Source organism: Ptychodera flava, assembly GCF_041260155.1.
Source record: "Ptychodera flava strain L36383 chromosome 3 unlocalized genomic scaffold, AS_Pfla_20210202 Scaffold_27__1_contigs__length_13241970_pilon, whole genome shotgun sequence".
NCBI classification, from domain to species: domain Eukaryota; kingdom Metazoa; phylum Hemichordata; class Enteropneusta; family Ptychoderidae; genus Ptychodera; species Ptychodera flava.
In genome coordinates, this window is record NW_027248281.1 from 1231123 (window position 1) to 1249884 (window position 18762).

The 18762-nt window shown below is 37.1% G+C and overlaps 1 protein-coding gene across 1 annotated transcript in view; it reads left to right on the top strand.

Annotated features, from left to right (window-relative positions):
• Positions 1-18762, top strand: part of LOC139126480 (putative leucine-rich repeat-containing protein DDB_G0290503) — a 31401-nt gene that overhangs the window by 7579 nt on the left and 5060 nt on the right. The window contains exons 2-6 of the mRNA XM_070692537.1: positions 5850-7066; positions 7546-7632; positions 11744-11824; positions 14155-14535; positions 15345-15746. Coding sequence (XP_070548638.1) covers positions 5857-7066; positions 7546-7632; positions 11744-11824; positions 14155-14535; positions 15345-15746 — 2161 coding nt within the window. The 5' untranslated portion in view covers positions 5850-5856. The remainder of the gene's footprint in view (positions 1-5849; positions 7067-7545; positions 7633-11743; positions 11825-14154; positions 14536-15344; positions 15747-18762) is intronic.

Here is an 18762-nt window from a genome sequence, read left to right on the forward strand (position 1 = left end):
GTGGCTGCGGACACAATCAGTGGAAAATTTACAAAAATCCTTTCTCTTCTCTCAATCAAGCACAATTTTCTTAATCCTTTAAAATGGGAATTGAGAAGAAAGGTGTTTTTAAAAGTACGTTTTCAGAATTTTTACAACTAGTCCAGGAATTTGTCTACACATAGGAGACATGGTAGACTTCACAGGGGAATCTACGTTGGTACAAATCATGATGTATTATGGGAAATCTCTAGTACTGTGCAGATGTCCATTTAATATCCAAAGAAAATCAAGGCTACAATGATACAAAGAAAATTTGTTTGGAATTAAACTTTTCTTTGTAAACTATGGTTCATTGATGCAGTGCGGTCGTCCGGCAATGAACACAATCCGTCATCACCCAGGGATGTAGAAAATTTTGGTTACAGGTGGCAAAAATAAAAGAACAGGCAGTTACAAGTAGTGTATGCACACGTAATACAGTTTGTGCAAAATGTCCTAGCTGATGTACTAAAACTAAATTTTCAGAGATGGCAAATTTTAGCTGACAGCCGGTTGTTTTTATGCCGACTATTTTCTACATCCCTGATCACAATAGCTGTGATATTGCAGTGCTGCTGTGGCTTATTGATCGTGTTCGGGTCAAGGGTCATCCCTACATAACCACTGCAAGCCAGTGTTCCCCCATAGACTTTTTTGGTAGTTTACTAATGACACCGATCGGTATTGCTGATTTAGCTCACAAAATAATGAAATGTGTATTAGTCTTTGAATAAATCAACTTGTACCCGCTTTATCATTGACAATTTATGACTCATTCTTTACTCGAGATAGTTGCCTTGACAATAAGAACATGCATTTTCAACTATTTTCCCGTGAGCAGATAATGGACTCTGTGACACTCAATGCCCTCTCATGTTTAATGTACAGTGAATACGTTGGAGGTCAAAAGTTCAAATTCAAGCAGAAACCATCGATGGCTCATAGAACCAGATATGAACTGAAAATGCTCACGTGTTTAATTATATGTTGCAGTTATGTGTAAATTTGAACCTTTGCCACATGTTTGCAACTTCATTGAAAGTGTTATGATCAACATAATGGATAATATTCACCACAGATTAATTTTAAATCCAAGTATATATCCCCAATCAGGAAAGTTCATTAAAATATGCAAATTAGGAATTGACTGAAATGTTCTCATTAAATATGCAAATTATGAATTGGCTGAAGTAAAAATGTTAAATGACTTTCAATAATGTCGTATCATAGTATCTTTAATGTACAAAGCAGTTCCTCAACTTTGGTCTAGTCAAGACAGATAAATATCCTTAATTAGGAAAATTCATTAAATTTGCAAATACGGAATCGGCTAAAGTAAAAATGCTTAATGACTTTTAATGCTGTATCATAGTATCTTTAACGTACATAGCAAGTTTTGTTAAATTTGGTCTAGTCAATACAGATAAATATCCCTAATTAGGAAAGTTCATTATATATGCAAATTAGGAATTGGCTGAAGTAAACGATGACTTTTAATAATGTTGTTTTATAGTATCTTCAATATATGTTGCAAGATTCATCCACTTCGGTCAAATCAATTCAGATATATATCCCAAATTAGTGAAGTTCATTAAAAATGTAAATAAGGAATTGGCTGAAGTAAAACTGCTTAATGATTTTCAATAATGTTATATCATAGTATCTTCAATGTACATAGCAAGTTTCATCAACTTTGGTAAAGTCCATTCAGATTTATATATCTAATTAGGAAAGTTTATTAAATATGCAAATAAGTATTTGGCTGAAGTAAAACTGCTTAATGACTTTCAACAATGTTATATCATAGTATCTTTAATGTATATTGCAAGTTTCATCAATTTTGGTCAAGTCAATTCAGATTTATGTATCTAATTAGAAAAGTTTATTAAATATGCAAATATAAAGTATTTGGCTGAAGTATAAATGCTTAATGAATTTCAACAATGTTATATCATAATATCTTTAATGTACATAGCAACCTTCATCAATTTTGGTCAAGTCAATTCAAATAAATATCCCTAATTCCAAAAGTTCATTAAATATGCAAATTAAGAGTTTGATGAAGTAGGAATGCTTAATGACTTTCTATAATGTTAAATCATAGTATCTTCAATATACATACCAAGTTTTGTCAATTTTGATCAAGTCAAATCAAATATATATCCCTAATTATGAAAGATCATTAAATATGCAAATTATTCATTATCTTTTATGTCACCCCTTAATATCTTTCACAGCTGATATATCTTGGTTTGATCAACATTTGTAGCAAATCTCATCAAATTGTGTGCAATCGTTGTCAATATATATCAGTTTTTTCTAAAATAATTAATTATGCAAATGAGCAAAAAGTAAGCAAGCCACACCCACCAAAAACTAATCAGTTCTTGCCATTTGCAAACTGAATCTATATATCAGATTTAATTCTGATCTGATGAGCCGTTTTTGAGATATTGAGCATACAGACAGACAGACACACAGACAGACTGACAGACAGACAGACAGACAGACACACACACAGACAGACCTGCGACATATGCTCACGTGTGTCAACACGTGAGCAAAAAAACGGTTGAAAATACCAAACTGATACATGTTGTCACACTCAGGATTGTTAGCAGAAGTAGGAGATGAGTCTTAGATAGTCAGTGATAAAGTAGGTACAAGTTGATTTATTCAAAGACTAACCTATTTCATTATTTTGCCAACTAACACAGACCTTTATCAACTACCAAAAAAGTCTATGGGGTGGCTCGCAGGGTTCTGTGGCAATGACCCTTGACCCAAGCGTGATTGATAAGCCACAGCAGTGCGGCAATCAACCAACGTAAAGTTGGCGTCATCCTCATCCTCATCCTCAGCCTCAGGTGACCTTTCTAGCTGACGCTGAATATGACGCTACTCAGCATCAGCTTCAGCGTCGTATCCGAAGATTGCCGAAGTTGCGCTACACGATGACGGTTAAATGATAAAATTCGCCCAAAACTTAAGAAAATAACAACTCCATTCTTTCTCAACTTTCTTTTGAATCGTAAAACTGGTTCAGAGGTAATATTTTATAGTTAGAACATCTCATACAGACTAGTTTTTTGGAAATGTTCGTAATTTTCAGTCCATGGATCCGCGGATGTGTTTGTTGGTATCCTCTCAACTCTTGCGTTAAGATTTTAAAAAAATTGGTGCAAAAAAGTATACGTGGTCCGAAATGTGTAAAAATCGCTACCATGAGAGGCAATATGAAAGCCATTATTATTCAGAGGACATATAAAACAATTAACTGGTATAACTGTGACGTGAGGCCTGGAAAGTCAACGTATTAAACATACATCCTTTGAACTTTAAGGAAATTAAGGGCTAAGGCGTTATAACTACATCGTGAGAAACGGATATTAAGAGGAGAGGATACTAAATATTATAAAATACATACCCCATTGTGTTTTGATTAGCATTTACAGTGATATGAAACTTAGAGCACATTTTTAAAGTCGTTTTTACACTTATTATTCCATCAGACGCATTCGGGAATAATCGGATCTGACGCTGGCGAAGCTGACGCTCAGTGTAGCGTCATCCTCATCCTCATTTTCGCGTGACCCCTGAGGCTGAGGATGAGGATGAGGATGACGCCAACTTTACGTTGGTCGGCAATCATCACAGCTATGATCACAACAGGTAGTGCATGCAATACACAGTCCAGTCATGTGTGCATGTTTCCCTGTTGTAATTCAATTAGAGTCAGAATAGACAGTTAGGTATGATGGCAATTTCAAACTGCACTCATGAGCAAGCCGCAGTTCAAAATGTTCCAGACAAAAAGGGGGAAAAGCAAATCAAACTTGCAAATGTTGCTTAGGCGAACACAAGGTGGTGTGGGTCACGCGCAAAGCAGCATGGCGAACACGCAACATGGCAAAGGTTATCTACTTATAACATTTGCATGTGAGTAGAAAATGTCAAAAGGCTCCTCAGGTCACTATAAATCTTATAGTATGGCTGTAGGGCTACCCAGATCATTCAGAAAATGTGAATTACATGCTCTGCTATGCATACTTTATGAGCTTGTGTAAATGACAGTATCAATTACCCTGTGAGTTTAATTTTTTCCAAAACTTTGTGAACAACTTGTCAAGTAAATGTAGTTGTCATGATAATTGAAATTAATTTGTTTGTGACTTGTTTGTTGTTGGGAGGTCTTAGGAAACCAGAATAGGCCTACATAAATATAATGCTTAATTATGGTAAGAGAAATGAATATTAAGTAGTCCTATGATATTAATTAATGAAAAAAATGCCCTCTTAATTTTCAAAACGTCCATGGGCCACAATGCCCCCAACTCTCTGATCCTAGATTCAACACTGTGTCAGATTGCTTTGGAATTCAATATGAAGATCTCTATGGATGATCTTTATCAGTTTTGTTCAAATTGTAATGAAACCTATAATATTGTATCTTGTAAGCAATATTTGCTGTTTTCAGTCAAAATACCAATATTTTCTTCTGATAACTCCCTAGTCTGATTTCAAAAACTTGAGAGTTGCTGCACATTCCACCTTTGTATTTGGTGTTTAGATTTTTATCATTGTTGGCCATAATTTTTTTTTCTCAGAAAGCTATTTAGCCAATTTTAAGACAGGCGTTAGTTAATATGTACCCAGAGCAGCTGTGACACACTATGTTTCAAAACAATTGTAGCATGGAAGTATTCATATGTTGTGTCGGCAAGTTTTGGGGTATAGATTCAGTTAATAACCAGTTGTTCATCATTTACAAGTATATAGGAGGACATAAATGTATATATACACAAAACAAAAATTTCATCTGTTAAGATAGCAAACTTGCCCCTAATCCTGCCAGGTCAGACTAATGAATTATCAAATCTTACATCTGTGTGAAAGATAGCATTTATTTTATTCCCCTACGAGCAAGGTCTCGCTATTTGGCCCCAAATCTTGCATTTGTGTGGATGCAGCTAAAAAATTGCTACAATTGCTTTGAAATTTGGTTTGCAGGCACTAAGCTTTGTTATTAGGACATCTGTCTTGTTCAGATTAACCACTTTGCGTTGGTGTAGCACCGGTGCTAGGCCCGATTTGTTGAAATTATGATGCATTTTATATTGTTCTAAATGTTAAAAGTAATTTTGCTGATACTTGTTTTCCAGAAACTCTGTATGTGGTAGCTAAATTCACATTGATTCAGTTGATGTCTCTCTATGTTTTCATTGAGTTTTTAACTTGTACTTGGTATGTGTATAAATACCAAAAAGAGCTTATATGGTGAGTCGGTGGTGTCTGTATCTCTGTTTAAATATTTCTAGATGGATCAATTCAAACCAAATATGAGCACACTGTCCTTGACAGTAGTTTAAACCTTTGACATGTGTATGTTTCTCCAACATTCTATTTTTTTTGAAACACCCAGGGGGTTTTTTGGTCAAAAATATAAGAACAAAATGAGAACAGCTGTCTTTGTATTACATTTTCACACTAGTGCACTGGATAAATTGAATTCCAAATGGACTTATATAATTTCTCGAGTGTTTTCTGAAAAATCACGTTAATTATAGTGTATTAATGTTGTTTTCATCTTTGCACTTATATATGTATGCACAGGACAGTGAAAGTGTTATTTACTCCAGGAAATGTCAAGAAATGTGTGAGTTGACTCACAGAGTTCACAAATCTTAAAGAGCTGACTGATTTACACTGTTTCCCAAAGTCTATCAGGAATTTCCATTCCATTAATAAGTAATTTTAGACATTTTGGATACATAGTTATATCCTGAGAAAATGACCGCATATTTACTCATTTTTCTAACTACTTTCAGTTACAAGATGGAAAGTCCAACTGCTTTGATTATCAGTCAAGAATTTGGAGATGGAATCCAAAGCTGTATGTCATCAACTGTACATCTTGTAGCTCGCATGTTGAAGGGGCTTGGTATTAATGTCTGCTGTACAGTGTTTCATATCACTGAATCAGTACAAAGAGATGCTGACGAGATGGGAATCCAACTGGTTTATCCAAATCCACCAGAACGCCTACGTCAACAACCAATGGGTATTCAGTGGCTCATGGCACACAAATGGTATTTCCCAGAGTTAAGCCAAGTCCACAATGTTACCATGGTATTTGGTTTTGGTATGATGACATCTGATGTCGCTGTAAAGATTCAGAGTGATCTGTATCCCAATGCTGATTATCATCACTTCAATCTGTATTCACTTCACACTCCTCCTGCTGCACTTGGTTACAAGAAAGATGAATTCACTTTCTGTTCAAGTAGTGTTACCAGAGAAAGCAACAGAGCAAATGCTGTGTTTTCTATGGGCTTCCACACATTCCGTAACTTCTGCCAACATTACCAACAGTTTGTCAAACCCATAAAGCACTTTCAAATGCTACCAATACCGGATGAGAAGTTCTTCAGTCACACTCCACACAGTGCAGAAGATGATGAAACCTTCAGTGTTATGTCCCTGCTCAACACTAACGACATCCAGAATCTCAAAGCTGAACCAAACATCTTGCCAAAAGCTCTGAATTGGGTCGCAAACAACATGGATAGCTCCTCTGACAAAATACTACGCTGGAACTTACTTGGTGTTCCATTGTCTGAACAAGACTCTGTGGTGAGGAAAATAAACCCTCATTCTAGGCTGATGTTATCTGTCCAAACATGGCAGTCTTCCTCAGTAGAGACTGAATTGTACAAGTCATCAGTGGTCTTGGTCTTACCATCGTCACTCGACAATTTAAGTTTAACACAGGCAGCCCTGGCTAGTGGAAAACCAGTCATCATTCCTTCACAGTCAGACAGCCATATTTTTGTACAGAGGTTTCTACCAAGATTTGAATCCAGTATTGTTGTTGAAATGCAGAGATCTCCTGTACACTTGCAACGCAAAATCCAGCACATCATGCAGAACTATCAAGAGTACCTGCAGGATGCATCAGCCATTAGGAATGAAATGCAGAATGTAGTGATGAAGCTTCTAGCAGATTACAACAAAGATTTCATCAAAATTGTCCATGAAAGTACAGGTATGTAGTGCCAGTCTAAATCTTCATGTTCAAGGTTGGAAAATACACAGAGGTACTAAATGAAAGAAGCAAATCACTGTGAATTGAATCCTTTCAACTTGAAGTTTTCTGATCTTGGAAGGGACTGAGCAGTTTTGTTACATAATCAGTTTAATTATCACATTTTCTGTGTAAATGACAAGATAGAAAAGTAATACCAGGCCAAATGCTGAGATGGACAAAATCTAGTTATGGAAGCTCTGTATTGACAGCTTTATCAAGTTCAGTGTTTTTGTACATTTTATCAGGACATTGCTCTTTATTTAAATGGCAGTTTACCAACACAATCCATCGCCCAAGATGAGATTAAACCTGACAAAATTCCATATGAAAGCTAACACAGTAAAATGACAATGACTCATTGTCAAGTCTTTTATAATATATGATGGACAGTGAGTGATATTTAATTTTTTTTATTATATTATTTTGCTGTTTGGCAGGATTCTTGGCAGCATCCAATGAGGCAAAGAACCAGACATCAAGAAACACCAGTGTGATTAGAAGCAGTCGTGAATGCGCAGCAAAAGGTATGAACATTTGACCTGGAAAAAATAAACCTGTATCATCTCAAGGCAACATTATAGGACTTACAAGAACATGATGCATTGAAATAATAACACATAATTCATGAGTGTTTAAACCATGCTCTACACACGTAACTACATGTACTACTCTACCAGCTTTCAAAATTGGTTATATACCCGGTACATCTGTAGGGATCAATTTGTATTCAGATTTTGACCTCTAATAACAGAATCTTCATGTTCATTGTGTTGCTCATGTTTTGTCAAAACATTATTTTCACTGTAAAAAAAGCATGTCTGCTAGTTTTAGTTGTTGGTTTATGGGATGATTTCATTCAAAGATGATAAAATATCCTCCCATGAAAAATTACTTTCAAAAGAGCAATTATTTTTGTCTAAATGATTGCTAGACTATGATCATTACTTATACAGGGAGCAAATTTGTTCATATCGGGTTAAAACCCAGAGTTTCCTAGACCAAGATTTTGTAATGTCACTGACAGCATAAACTACATCATGGCTCTTTTTTGTGGTTTTGTTTCTCTGTGTGTTCATTGCTAGAGTTTTGTTCTGGTCGTAACTCAAAATTTTCTCCAGAAATATTTATCTTATTTTGTATCTTGTACACTCATTGAAAAGTCTTGGTCTCTGTGAGTTTTTGAAGACTGCAGCTTGCACTAATTTTCATCATTAATGATTTAAATTTGCATTTCTACTCAGGAATCACTGGACAAAATTTGATGTGACTTCAGTGTTATTTTTATAACATTAAAGTACTAGTATTACCATAAAAGGACATTGCCATGTATCAAGTATACTGCAGTGAACGATATCAAACTTCAAAGGCGCATGTACATTGGGTCATTATTATGTTGAAACACTCTTATAACACTTGGTATACTACATATTTTCTAATCTCAGACCTACACTGATGTGCTCTGCCTAAGCCAGCAACTTGACTAAAGCTAAACTTAAAATCAAGGCAAGAGAGGATAACACAGTGTAGCCAATGAGAGAGCAGTCAATGAGAGGGCAGCATAGTGTAGCCAATGAGAGAGCAACACAGTGTAGCTAATGAGAAGGCAGCAATGAGAGGGCAACACAGTGTAGTCAATGAGAGAGAAGTCAATGAGAAGGCAGCATAGTGTAGCCAATGAGAGAGCAACACAGTGTAGCTAATGAGAAGGCAGCAATGAGAGGGCAACACTGTGTAGTCAATGAGAGGGCAGCATAGTGTAACCAATGAGAGAGCAACACAGTGTAGCTAATGAGAGGGCAGCAATGAGAGGGCAACACAGTGTAGTCAATGAGAGAGCAGTCAATGAGAGGGCAGCATAGTGTAGCCAATGAGAGAGCAACACAGTGTAGCTAATGAGAAGGCAGCAATGAAAGGGCAACACAGTGTAGTCAATGAGAGAGAAGTCAATGAGAGGGCAGCATAGTGTAGCCAATGAGAGAGCAACACAGTGTAGCTAATGAGAAGGCAGCAATGAGAGGGCAACACAGTGTAGTCAATGAGAGAGAAGTCAATGAGAGGGCAGCATAGTGTAGCCAATGAGAGAGCAACACAGTGTAGCTAATGAGAAGGCAGCAATGAGAGGGCAACACAGTGTAGTCAATGAGAGGGCAGCATACTATAACCAATGAGAGAGCAACACAGTGTAGCTAATGAGAGGGCAGCAATGAGAGGGCAACACAGTGTAGTCAATGAGAGAGCAGTCAATGAGAGGGCAGCATAGTGTAGCCAATGAGAGCAACACATTGTCGCTAATGGAAGGGCAGCAATGAGAGAGCAACAGTGTAGCCAATGAGAGGGCAGTCAATGAGAGGGCAGCATTAGTGTAGCCAATGAGAGGCTGTTTAAGAATCTAGGTCACTTTCAGTGTTGCTGAAACTTAAACAGCCATGCTATACATACTGATGATTAGCTAATATGCATATTTACATTATTTGCTCACATATAGTATACCAACATGAGGTTATCATAAGCTGAAGTCTGTGGCATCTGTATGTATGTATGTATATGTATGTATGTATAGTATACGTATAGTATGTCCATCAACATCAAAAACTCATAAACTGCTGCACTTTTTAGCTTGGTATTTTGTGTGTGGATGCATCCTTGGCTATAGATGGGGTTTTGTTCAAATGAACTTTGCATTGCCCAAATATGCAAATCAGCTTAAAAATTTGAAAATGGTCAAAAATTAATAACTCAAGAACTGCTGTTTCGATTGCTCTGAAAATTGGTATGCAAGTACCTTAGGTTAACCTTAACCAGTTTCGTGTATATCGTGTAGATATCTTGAATTTTGTATTTTTGCTGAATTTTTTGGTTATTTTCCTCATTTTAAGTAAAAATTATTCTTTTCTGAACCCGCTGACCCAATCACTCTCAAATTTGGGTTTGGTGTTTGCAAGGGGGTTGCCCTTCTAATTTGTTGGAATTATTACAAAATTGGAAGACTTACTGTTTTTTTGGACAATTTTTAGCTCCCATATGGCCATACATGTATGTGCCAATGGCAGCTATTCTTATAGGTTGGAAAAATTGCCTCTATGTATGTATGTATGTGTGTACGTATGTATGTATGTATGTACTGGTATGTATGTATGTATGTATGTATGTATGTATGTATGTATGTATGTATGTGTGTCCGTCCACTGCAAAAACTTCTAAACCACGGCAACTACCATCGTAGTATTTGGTGTCAGTTGCACTCAGGGGTTGAGATGTGAAATTGTTCAAATGAACATGTCAGTATCAAAATTATGCAAATAAGGGGGAAAAAAGCAAAATCCTGCAAATTGCTAAAACTCTGTAAGCGTTGATCAGATTAGGTTGAAACTTGGTATGGTATTCTAAATGAGATGTCTACAGATTTAGGTGAAATTTGCATGTTTGTATTTTTGGGGTAATTCTTTCAGTTTTTAGTCACAAAATCTCGTTCTCTGAAACGGCTAGGTGGATTGCTTTGAAAGTTGGTATCCATGTTCCTCGGGATGACCTTAGTCAAGTCTGTATAAATTGTAATGAAATTTTCATATATGTTATTTTTGGGCAATTTTCTCAATTTTCAGTCAATTTTTTTTTTCCAATAAGTACTCATCTGATATCTTTGATATTTGTTACACAGGTTTATAAGGTTGATCAAAATGTGATGTATTCAAATTCTGATGAAATCTGCAATTTTGTATTTGGGGGCAATTTTTGCTATTATTGGTCAAAAAATTTGTTTCTCAATAACTATTGCAATGGGTTGATGGACACATTCTATGGTGTAATGGGTTGCATGGACACATTCTATGGTGCAGTGGGTTGCATGGACACATAATGGTGTAATGGGTTGCTTGGACACATTTTATGGTGCAATGGGTTGCATGGACACATTCTATGGTGCAATGGGTTGCATGGACACATTCTATGGTGTAATGGGTTGCATGGACACATTCTATGGTGCAATGGGTTGCATGGACACATTCTATGGTGTAATGGGTTGCATGGACACATTCTATGGTGCAATGGGTTGCATGGACACATTCTATGGTGTAATGGGTTGCTTGGACACATTATATGGTGCAATTGGTTCCATGGACACATTTTATGGTGCAATTGGTTGCATGGACACATTCTATGGTGCAATTGGTTGCATGGACACATTCTATGGTGTAATGGGTTGCATGGACACATTCTATGGTGCAGTGGGTTGCATGATCACATTCTATGGTGTAATGGGTTGCATGGACACATTATATGGTGCAATTGGTTGCATGGACACATTTTATGGTGCAATTGGTTGCATGGACACATTCTATGGTGCAATTGGTTGCATGGACACATTTTATGGTGCAATGGGTTGCATGGACACATTCTATGGTGTAATGGGTTGCATGGACACATTCTATGGTGCAATGGGTTGCATGGTCACATTCTTTAATGCAATGGATTGCATGGACACATTTTATGGTACAATAGGTTGCATGGACACATTCTATGGTGCAATTGGTTGCATTCAAGAAAAATTTTAGCCGTAAGTAACAGTGCAGAACAAACTGCAGTTTATATCATCCCTTCAATTGCTCTCATTTGCATCTGTTGTTTATATCTTCATAGTGGAAGAACATGTTGACAGAGATGGAACATCTGAGAATCTATCTGAAGGTTTTGCCAGAGTAATGGAAGACAGGAAACCATGTAAGTGTTTTTAATGAGAGTTACGGTGTCAAACTTATGAATGACAACAATATAGGGGTGGAGGCATTGTCAATCAATCTGGCTGTGATAGAAGGCAAAGCATTATTTCACAAGAAGACGTGTACTGTCTTAGGAAAATATTCCTGGAGTGTTTTGATACACTTACATGTCAATTTTACTTCAGACATTTGTCAAAATAGAGAAGAATGTTATTTTGTCCTTGACAGGATGAAAACTATTTGCAACTTTCTGTTGTTGTTCATTGATGACAACAAATGACAACTTGCATTCATTCTTCGAAAAATCAACTTTAAATTTCCTTTTTGAATTTCTGGTCAGAAAACTTTGATTTGTATATTATACCTGACAGGAAACTTTCATGTGTAGATTACTGCCAAGAGATGACCTAACTCAGATGATACCAAATTTATATTAGCAATGTGTTGGGTTTATTTTTTCATTTATTTCAAAAGGTATCTTTGATATCTATCACTTATTTGATAGCTTTCAATTTTGAGTGGTAGATTCTGAAGGGTGTCCTTATAGAAAAATAATTTGAAATGAATCAATCATGTAACCTAGTTATGAAGACTGATTGTTGATTTCAATTAAATGGACATTGTCAACCAGCTAAGTCCTTACGGGTTGCCTGATTGCTTCATTTAGGAAACATAATCCATAAATTGAAAAATGATAGTTAAATTAGGGCTCATAATGTCAGAGTGGCTGAGTTTACACCAGGCAAATTTTCTTGTTGTTTGTAGTGACATAGGCCATATTTTTGTGAGTTGAAATTTGTACACTTGACCCGCAAGGTAGCATATCTTACATTTCATGAAAAAGTTATATTTTAATATGTGTCTGGGCAAAGTGTCAGTTTGGGCATAGTTAAGTTACTTATAGTGTGGATGCTGTTCTGATTTTCATTTTACATTTTAGGTTTTATTAGCTCATATTTGGTATTTATATAAATACCAAAAAGAGCTTACATGGTGAGTCGCTGGCGTCTGTATGTATGTATGTATGTGGGTATGTATATGCGGATGTATGTGCGGATGTATGTCCGTCACATGCAAAAGCTCCCATACCGCCTAAGCTACCATCTCAGTATTTGGTGTACAGGTAGATGCAGGGGTTGAGATGTGACGTTGTTCAAATGAACACGTCAGTGTCAAAAATGTGCAAATGAGGTAAGAAAAAGGGAAATTCTGCAAATGTTCAGGAGTGGTGGCATGCCAATGACTGAAACAGGATACTCCACTGACCTGCAGTCATTTCCTGTCATTGTTTATGCACTGTTACATATTAACAGACCTGCTGAAAGTAAGGGATGGACCATTAGATCTTGGGAGGGGGTTGGTCACAATGAAATTTTGAACATTTTTTTTTACAATTGTAAATTTCTAAAAAAATTGTTTTCCAAATGGGAAAAGCTGTGCTAATTTTTTTTCCTGAGTAAATTTTCAGATTTATGATTTTTTTAGTTCGACGCTGTGTGAGGATACAATGTACATCCATATCACTAGCGCAAATAAGATTGCATGCTGTAACTACAACATACATATGGCCTAGTGATTTATATTGCTGATAGATTTCGCGAAATGTTGCAGATCATCTTTTGACAAGCTGAGAAGCTGTTTGCAAAAAATGTGGTGAAATTTCATTATTTATGTTTTTAGGACAATATTGCCCTTTTTTGATCAAAACATCTATGTCTCTGTAGCAGCATGTCCAACTTTTGTCATTCTTGTTTTTCTGGTTTAAATATTTCTTGTTGTTTTTCTGGTTGTACTGTGCAAAAATCATTGTCATAACATCAACGTAGAATTTTCCTACACTGAACAGATAGAAACAACATTTATTGTTGATCTTTGGTACCCATACTGGTATGTACCAATTCTGATCAAATGTGCGGTATTTTTTATCGCTTTATTTCAAGCAAACGAACATCTTCATGTTTCAGCTTTGTTTATGTATTTGTTTATTTACAAAGACATAGAGTACATAACACAACAAACAAACTAAACAATCAAACAACAAGACAACATCAAAGACTGAGTTCCCTGTGGTCTGATGTGGCATATCGAAGTTGTGCAGTACCTATTTGACAAAAAAGCATCACCTTTCCTTTCATGTGAAAGATCATTGAAATTCAAAGATCATTGAAATAAAAATGGTCACCCGGACCAAAACCAGCAGTGACCTCAATGCCTATGCTTTCTTGAAACCTTGATGTAATCTATGGCATAAAAATTTGGTCAATGGAGAAATGCTAGAGTGTAACGAATTGATAGTTTAATCAACTTGTACATTCTACTTTGTTGTTACAGTCCAACTTAGTATTGTGCAAAAGGTGAAGAGTGGTATACCAGACACTGGCAAGAGAATTGGTGTCATTGCCAGAGAGTTCTTGGCCCTGGATGATTTCAAGGAAGACATGGTAGAGGTTCTCAGAGACTTTGCAGGCATTCACAAAGACATCTTTGCAGAATATGTTGTAAACAACGATAGATTTATCGTGAGATGCCAATCATTGGAGGCTGCTGAAGTGTTATGGAAGGGATATACTAATGGTCTTCTAGATGACATCATCAATAAGGTGTTGGTGTCAAGAAAACATCTCCAGAAAATCCAGGCACGATATCTGCTGCTGGAATGCGCCATAGAGCGTGAAGAATACAGCATATTGAAAGAGGAGTTACAAGACTATGGTAAGTTTCTAAAAGTGACAAAGCTGTTAGTACAAATAGGTTTTCCAATAATTTAATGATTAAAGGGAAGGGTCATTGGAACTGCATGATCATAATCTTTATGGCCCTGATACGGGTTTTGCAGACCGAGGTCGTATGGTGGAACGGCCCAAGCATGCGAGGACCCATACACTGTGCGATCAAGGTCCGCCAAACCCGTATCAGGGCTTTAAAGGGTTTATTAGCTCACATTTGGTATACCAATGTGAGGTCATCTTATAAGGTGAAGTCCGTAGCGTCTGTATGTATGTAAGTACGCATGTGTGTATGTATGTATGAATATTGTGAAAATATCTTGAATTTTGTATTTTTGCTGAATTTTTTGATTTTTCTCTCTCAGTTGTTAACTATCCAGGCTTTCATCATAAATCAGTCATGAACTTTTTCAGTGTAGGCAGTTTGGTTTGAGTTGGTTTCAGTCAGAGCTGAAAATTTGTTTGAGTTTTACAACTTCCATTTTCGTTTTGAATGCAATGGTAAACAGAAATGTCTATTTACTGTTCATTTGTGAATGGATATGCTAGGATTTTAGATAAAGTTGTTTTATAAAAGGAAATGGCTTTGTTTCACTGGGTCAGGAACAGGATAATTAATATCAGACTTCCTATGCGGATTCCTTTAAAACTTGAAAACATGTCCACATGGATTGGTATTTTAACAGAAACAAAGCTTCAGTAGTGTCCACTGATCGGTGAACTTGTATGTCTTGCGATTAATCCAGTAAAGGATAACACTGATAAAATAAAACTTAAATTTGATCATTTCTGTAGAGATCCAGCTAGAAATCAGCAGACAGGGAAGAGATTCTAGGAATGTCAATCTGGTTAATGATGAAATAGGTGAAGTTGAAGAACACCTGAAACAGGTGACAATACAGGTTACCAAACTGTCCAAAGCTGTTACTGACAATGAAACCATGAGAGATACACTGCAGTTGGATATGCTTGACACCAGTGGTACCTATCAAGAACAGATAGAACAAATGCGTAGTGTGTGCCATCAGTTGGAAGATAGACTTCAACGCAACAGTAGTACAGTGAATCTGACCAACCAGATAGAGACAGTTCGTGAACACATCAAGAGCCTCGATGCAGTACAGACAGCACTGCGTGAACAAAGTAGAACAAATGAAATTAGTGAATTGCTGTCCTCCATTGATCGTCTTAATCAAGGTAAGATAATCACAATCATTTGGTGATATTGTCATATCAGAACTCAAATCATTATGTATATTGTTGTAAATTGCAATGATTATGCAGGTTTCCCAAAATATATCACCTTTAAATTTGAAGAACCTAAATTTCTGTGGCTAAAGTGTGTATTTCAAAGAAAGCACATTACAATCAGAAACATTGTTGAAATATCAGTACTTATTCTCTCTCCATATACTGAGTTTTATCATATACCCATGACCGTATTCCTCTCTCCTTTGACGTGTCGTCAGTCATCAGTCCTGATACGGCATGTTATACATCATCAATTGTTGTTTATTTCTGGGGACTTTTTTCAAAATGGCTACCTCAGTATGACAACTAAGCTTTGCCTACAATGTTCTGTCCGATCCTGAAAAGTGGGAGGGCTTCGAAGTAGAGGGAATTGTGGGGTTATACTATTAAATCACATGTGCTGATATGCAATTTTTATCGCTGAAATGACTCATCGAACATCCTACAAGCATGTGGGCATTCATACACGAAGGATGTTCGATAGTCTGTTCAGAGCTGCTGGACGGTCAGTCAGTGGGCAGCAACGTCTGCAGCTCACAGGCGGGACTTCCCGCATCAGCAAGCTGCGTCTGGTACATTGCAGATGATCGCCGACGCTTGAAAAGAAGAGATCTTTTAACTAATAAACTGTATAAAATCATAGTTACCACTAAAAAAAGATTTGTTATAAATTTTGAACTGAATGAAAAATATTTATTTTTCGATGCAACTTTCTAGAAAAGAACAAAATTTGTCGAAAACTATTCCGCAAAAATGTTTCCCTGGCAACGCAATGCTGCTTTCCATCATGTCTGCCAATGAAAATCAGCAACAGCTGTTCCTCCTCTCTCAATGGTTATCTCTGATGAAGAAATATTTCAGAATTTGCCTCCAGAGCCAAGTCTACCACTGCAGCAACCTGACCAGCAATGGTATGTTGATTATTCTGCCCTTGACCAAGCCGAGTTCATTGAACAACAAAAGAAACGAAATACCATTTGAAATACCAACACAGCGGTAAAGCAGTTTGAGCAATAGTTGAAAGCAATACGACGGACTGAAAACCGCCCAATCTCTGATATTCCGCCAGCCAAGCTCGATGAATACTTGGCATCCTACTTTCTCGGAGCAAGGCAAAAAGATAAGAGGGAATATGAACCCGACACTCTGACTAACTACCAGTGAGGTATTGACCATTTCCTGCAAGACAGTGGATACGGACATTCGATCATCCGTGACAAGGAATTTGAAAAATCACATAAATGTCTTGCAGCCAAACCGTTTCTCTGAAAAAGCAGGGAAAGAAAATAAACCAAATCATGATGCTGCCGAAAGGCTGACCGACATTGAAATAAAAACACTTGCGGAGCAAGGTATCATCGAAACATCAACCCCCCCAGTCTCTGTTCAATGACGTGTGGACAAACAACACGGAGATGCTTGGGTTTTGTGGCGGACAAAAATAAAGACAGTTGAAGTGGGGCGATATTGTGCTAAAAACAACTGCAGGAGAGCTTGAATATCTTGAGTTTGATGAGAGAGAAACTAAAACATGATTAGGTCAGGCAGGTGGTCCAACAAGATCTTTCAATCAAAAAATATTTGCGACTCCCAACAACAAAGATTCCTATCCGATCAAAACGTACCGCCAGTTCACCAGTCTCCGACCAACGGAAATGAGCACACCAGAAAGTCCATTTTACCTCACCATCAACTACGTTTTTTTAAACGACATCTGGTACAAAAAACTTGGGATGGGCCAGATTAGACTTGTCAGTGTTGTCAGAACAATGACCAGTAAAGCAGGCATTGCTGACAAGAAAACAAATCACAGTATGAGGAAAACGGCCATCACTAACCTCCTTCACGCTGGTGTTCCGCCAACGTGAGTCCAGCAGCTCTCCGGTCACAGCAACATTCAGAGTGTCAACAATTATGCAATACCATCGAACTCAACTATCACAGTATACACCAGGTCCTCGTCTCACCTCTCTGCCTCATGCTGAAACAACATCGTCAGCGGAAAATATTTTCAAAACGCATGTTGCGGCAACAGGTGGCATTTTCAGTTGCGTGGTCATCTACGGCGGCTCTTTCACGATCAACGTAACGACTGGTAATTGTCAGCCAAAGTCTCCACCAAGAAAACGTCATAGGGCAGTCATTTATGACACGTCTAGCTCGGACAATTCCCAGGAGTAGAACTCATACACGCTATTTATTCAGCAACATTCAAGATTGACAATTTCTGATCATTTGTTTGGAATGTTTTTTGATCATGATTGAATTTAATGTTATGATGTTCATCTTGCTATTTATTGATCAAATCCATCGTTTTCACAACAATCAAAATTTACCTATATAAAACGAAACATATTACTAGTACATATGAATTTAACGTTCCTTTATTTCAGATCAAAGAGAGTTACAGGACAGGTTGTTGTAGAAAATGTATGTGAAAAAGTTGATGTTTACAATCTGTTGTATGTCACGCTATTTCGTCATTCCTGGACACGTCAGCCATCTTTCAGCAAGAATTCAGCAAGAATTATTAAAGTTAATTCAAACTTATATTCTTGTCCGTGTAATAATTATCCACCAGGATAAGTAAATTGGTTCCATTCGTTTTCTGAACTGCGGTAAATTTCGCTGAAATAATCCTGTTTAGACTGTATACACTCGACACAATGCGATCGACGACTTGATCAGCTGTTGTAAACAAACATGTATCAATGCGCCCAGACCAGCAGAAGAATATAAAAACATAGTCCCTGCAAAATACTGGCAAAACTAACAAAATTTCTTTATTTTTAATCACCTTTTACATAAATATACGGTCATGGGCATATGATAAATTGGTTATCCCACGATATCAGCGCTTGGTTGGGACGTATTGCCATGAGTGAGGGTGCAAGCCGCTGCATCACATTGAAGACTTGTGTGATGCAGTGCGCACCCTCACGAGTGGCAATACGTCCCAACC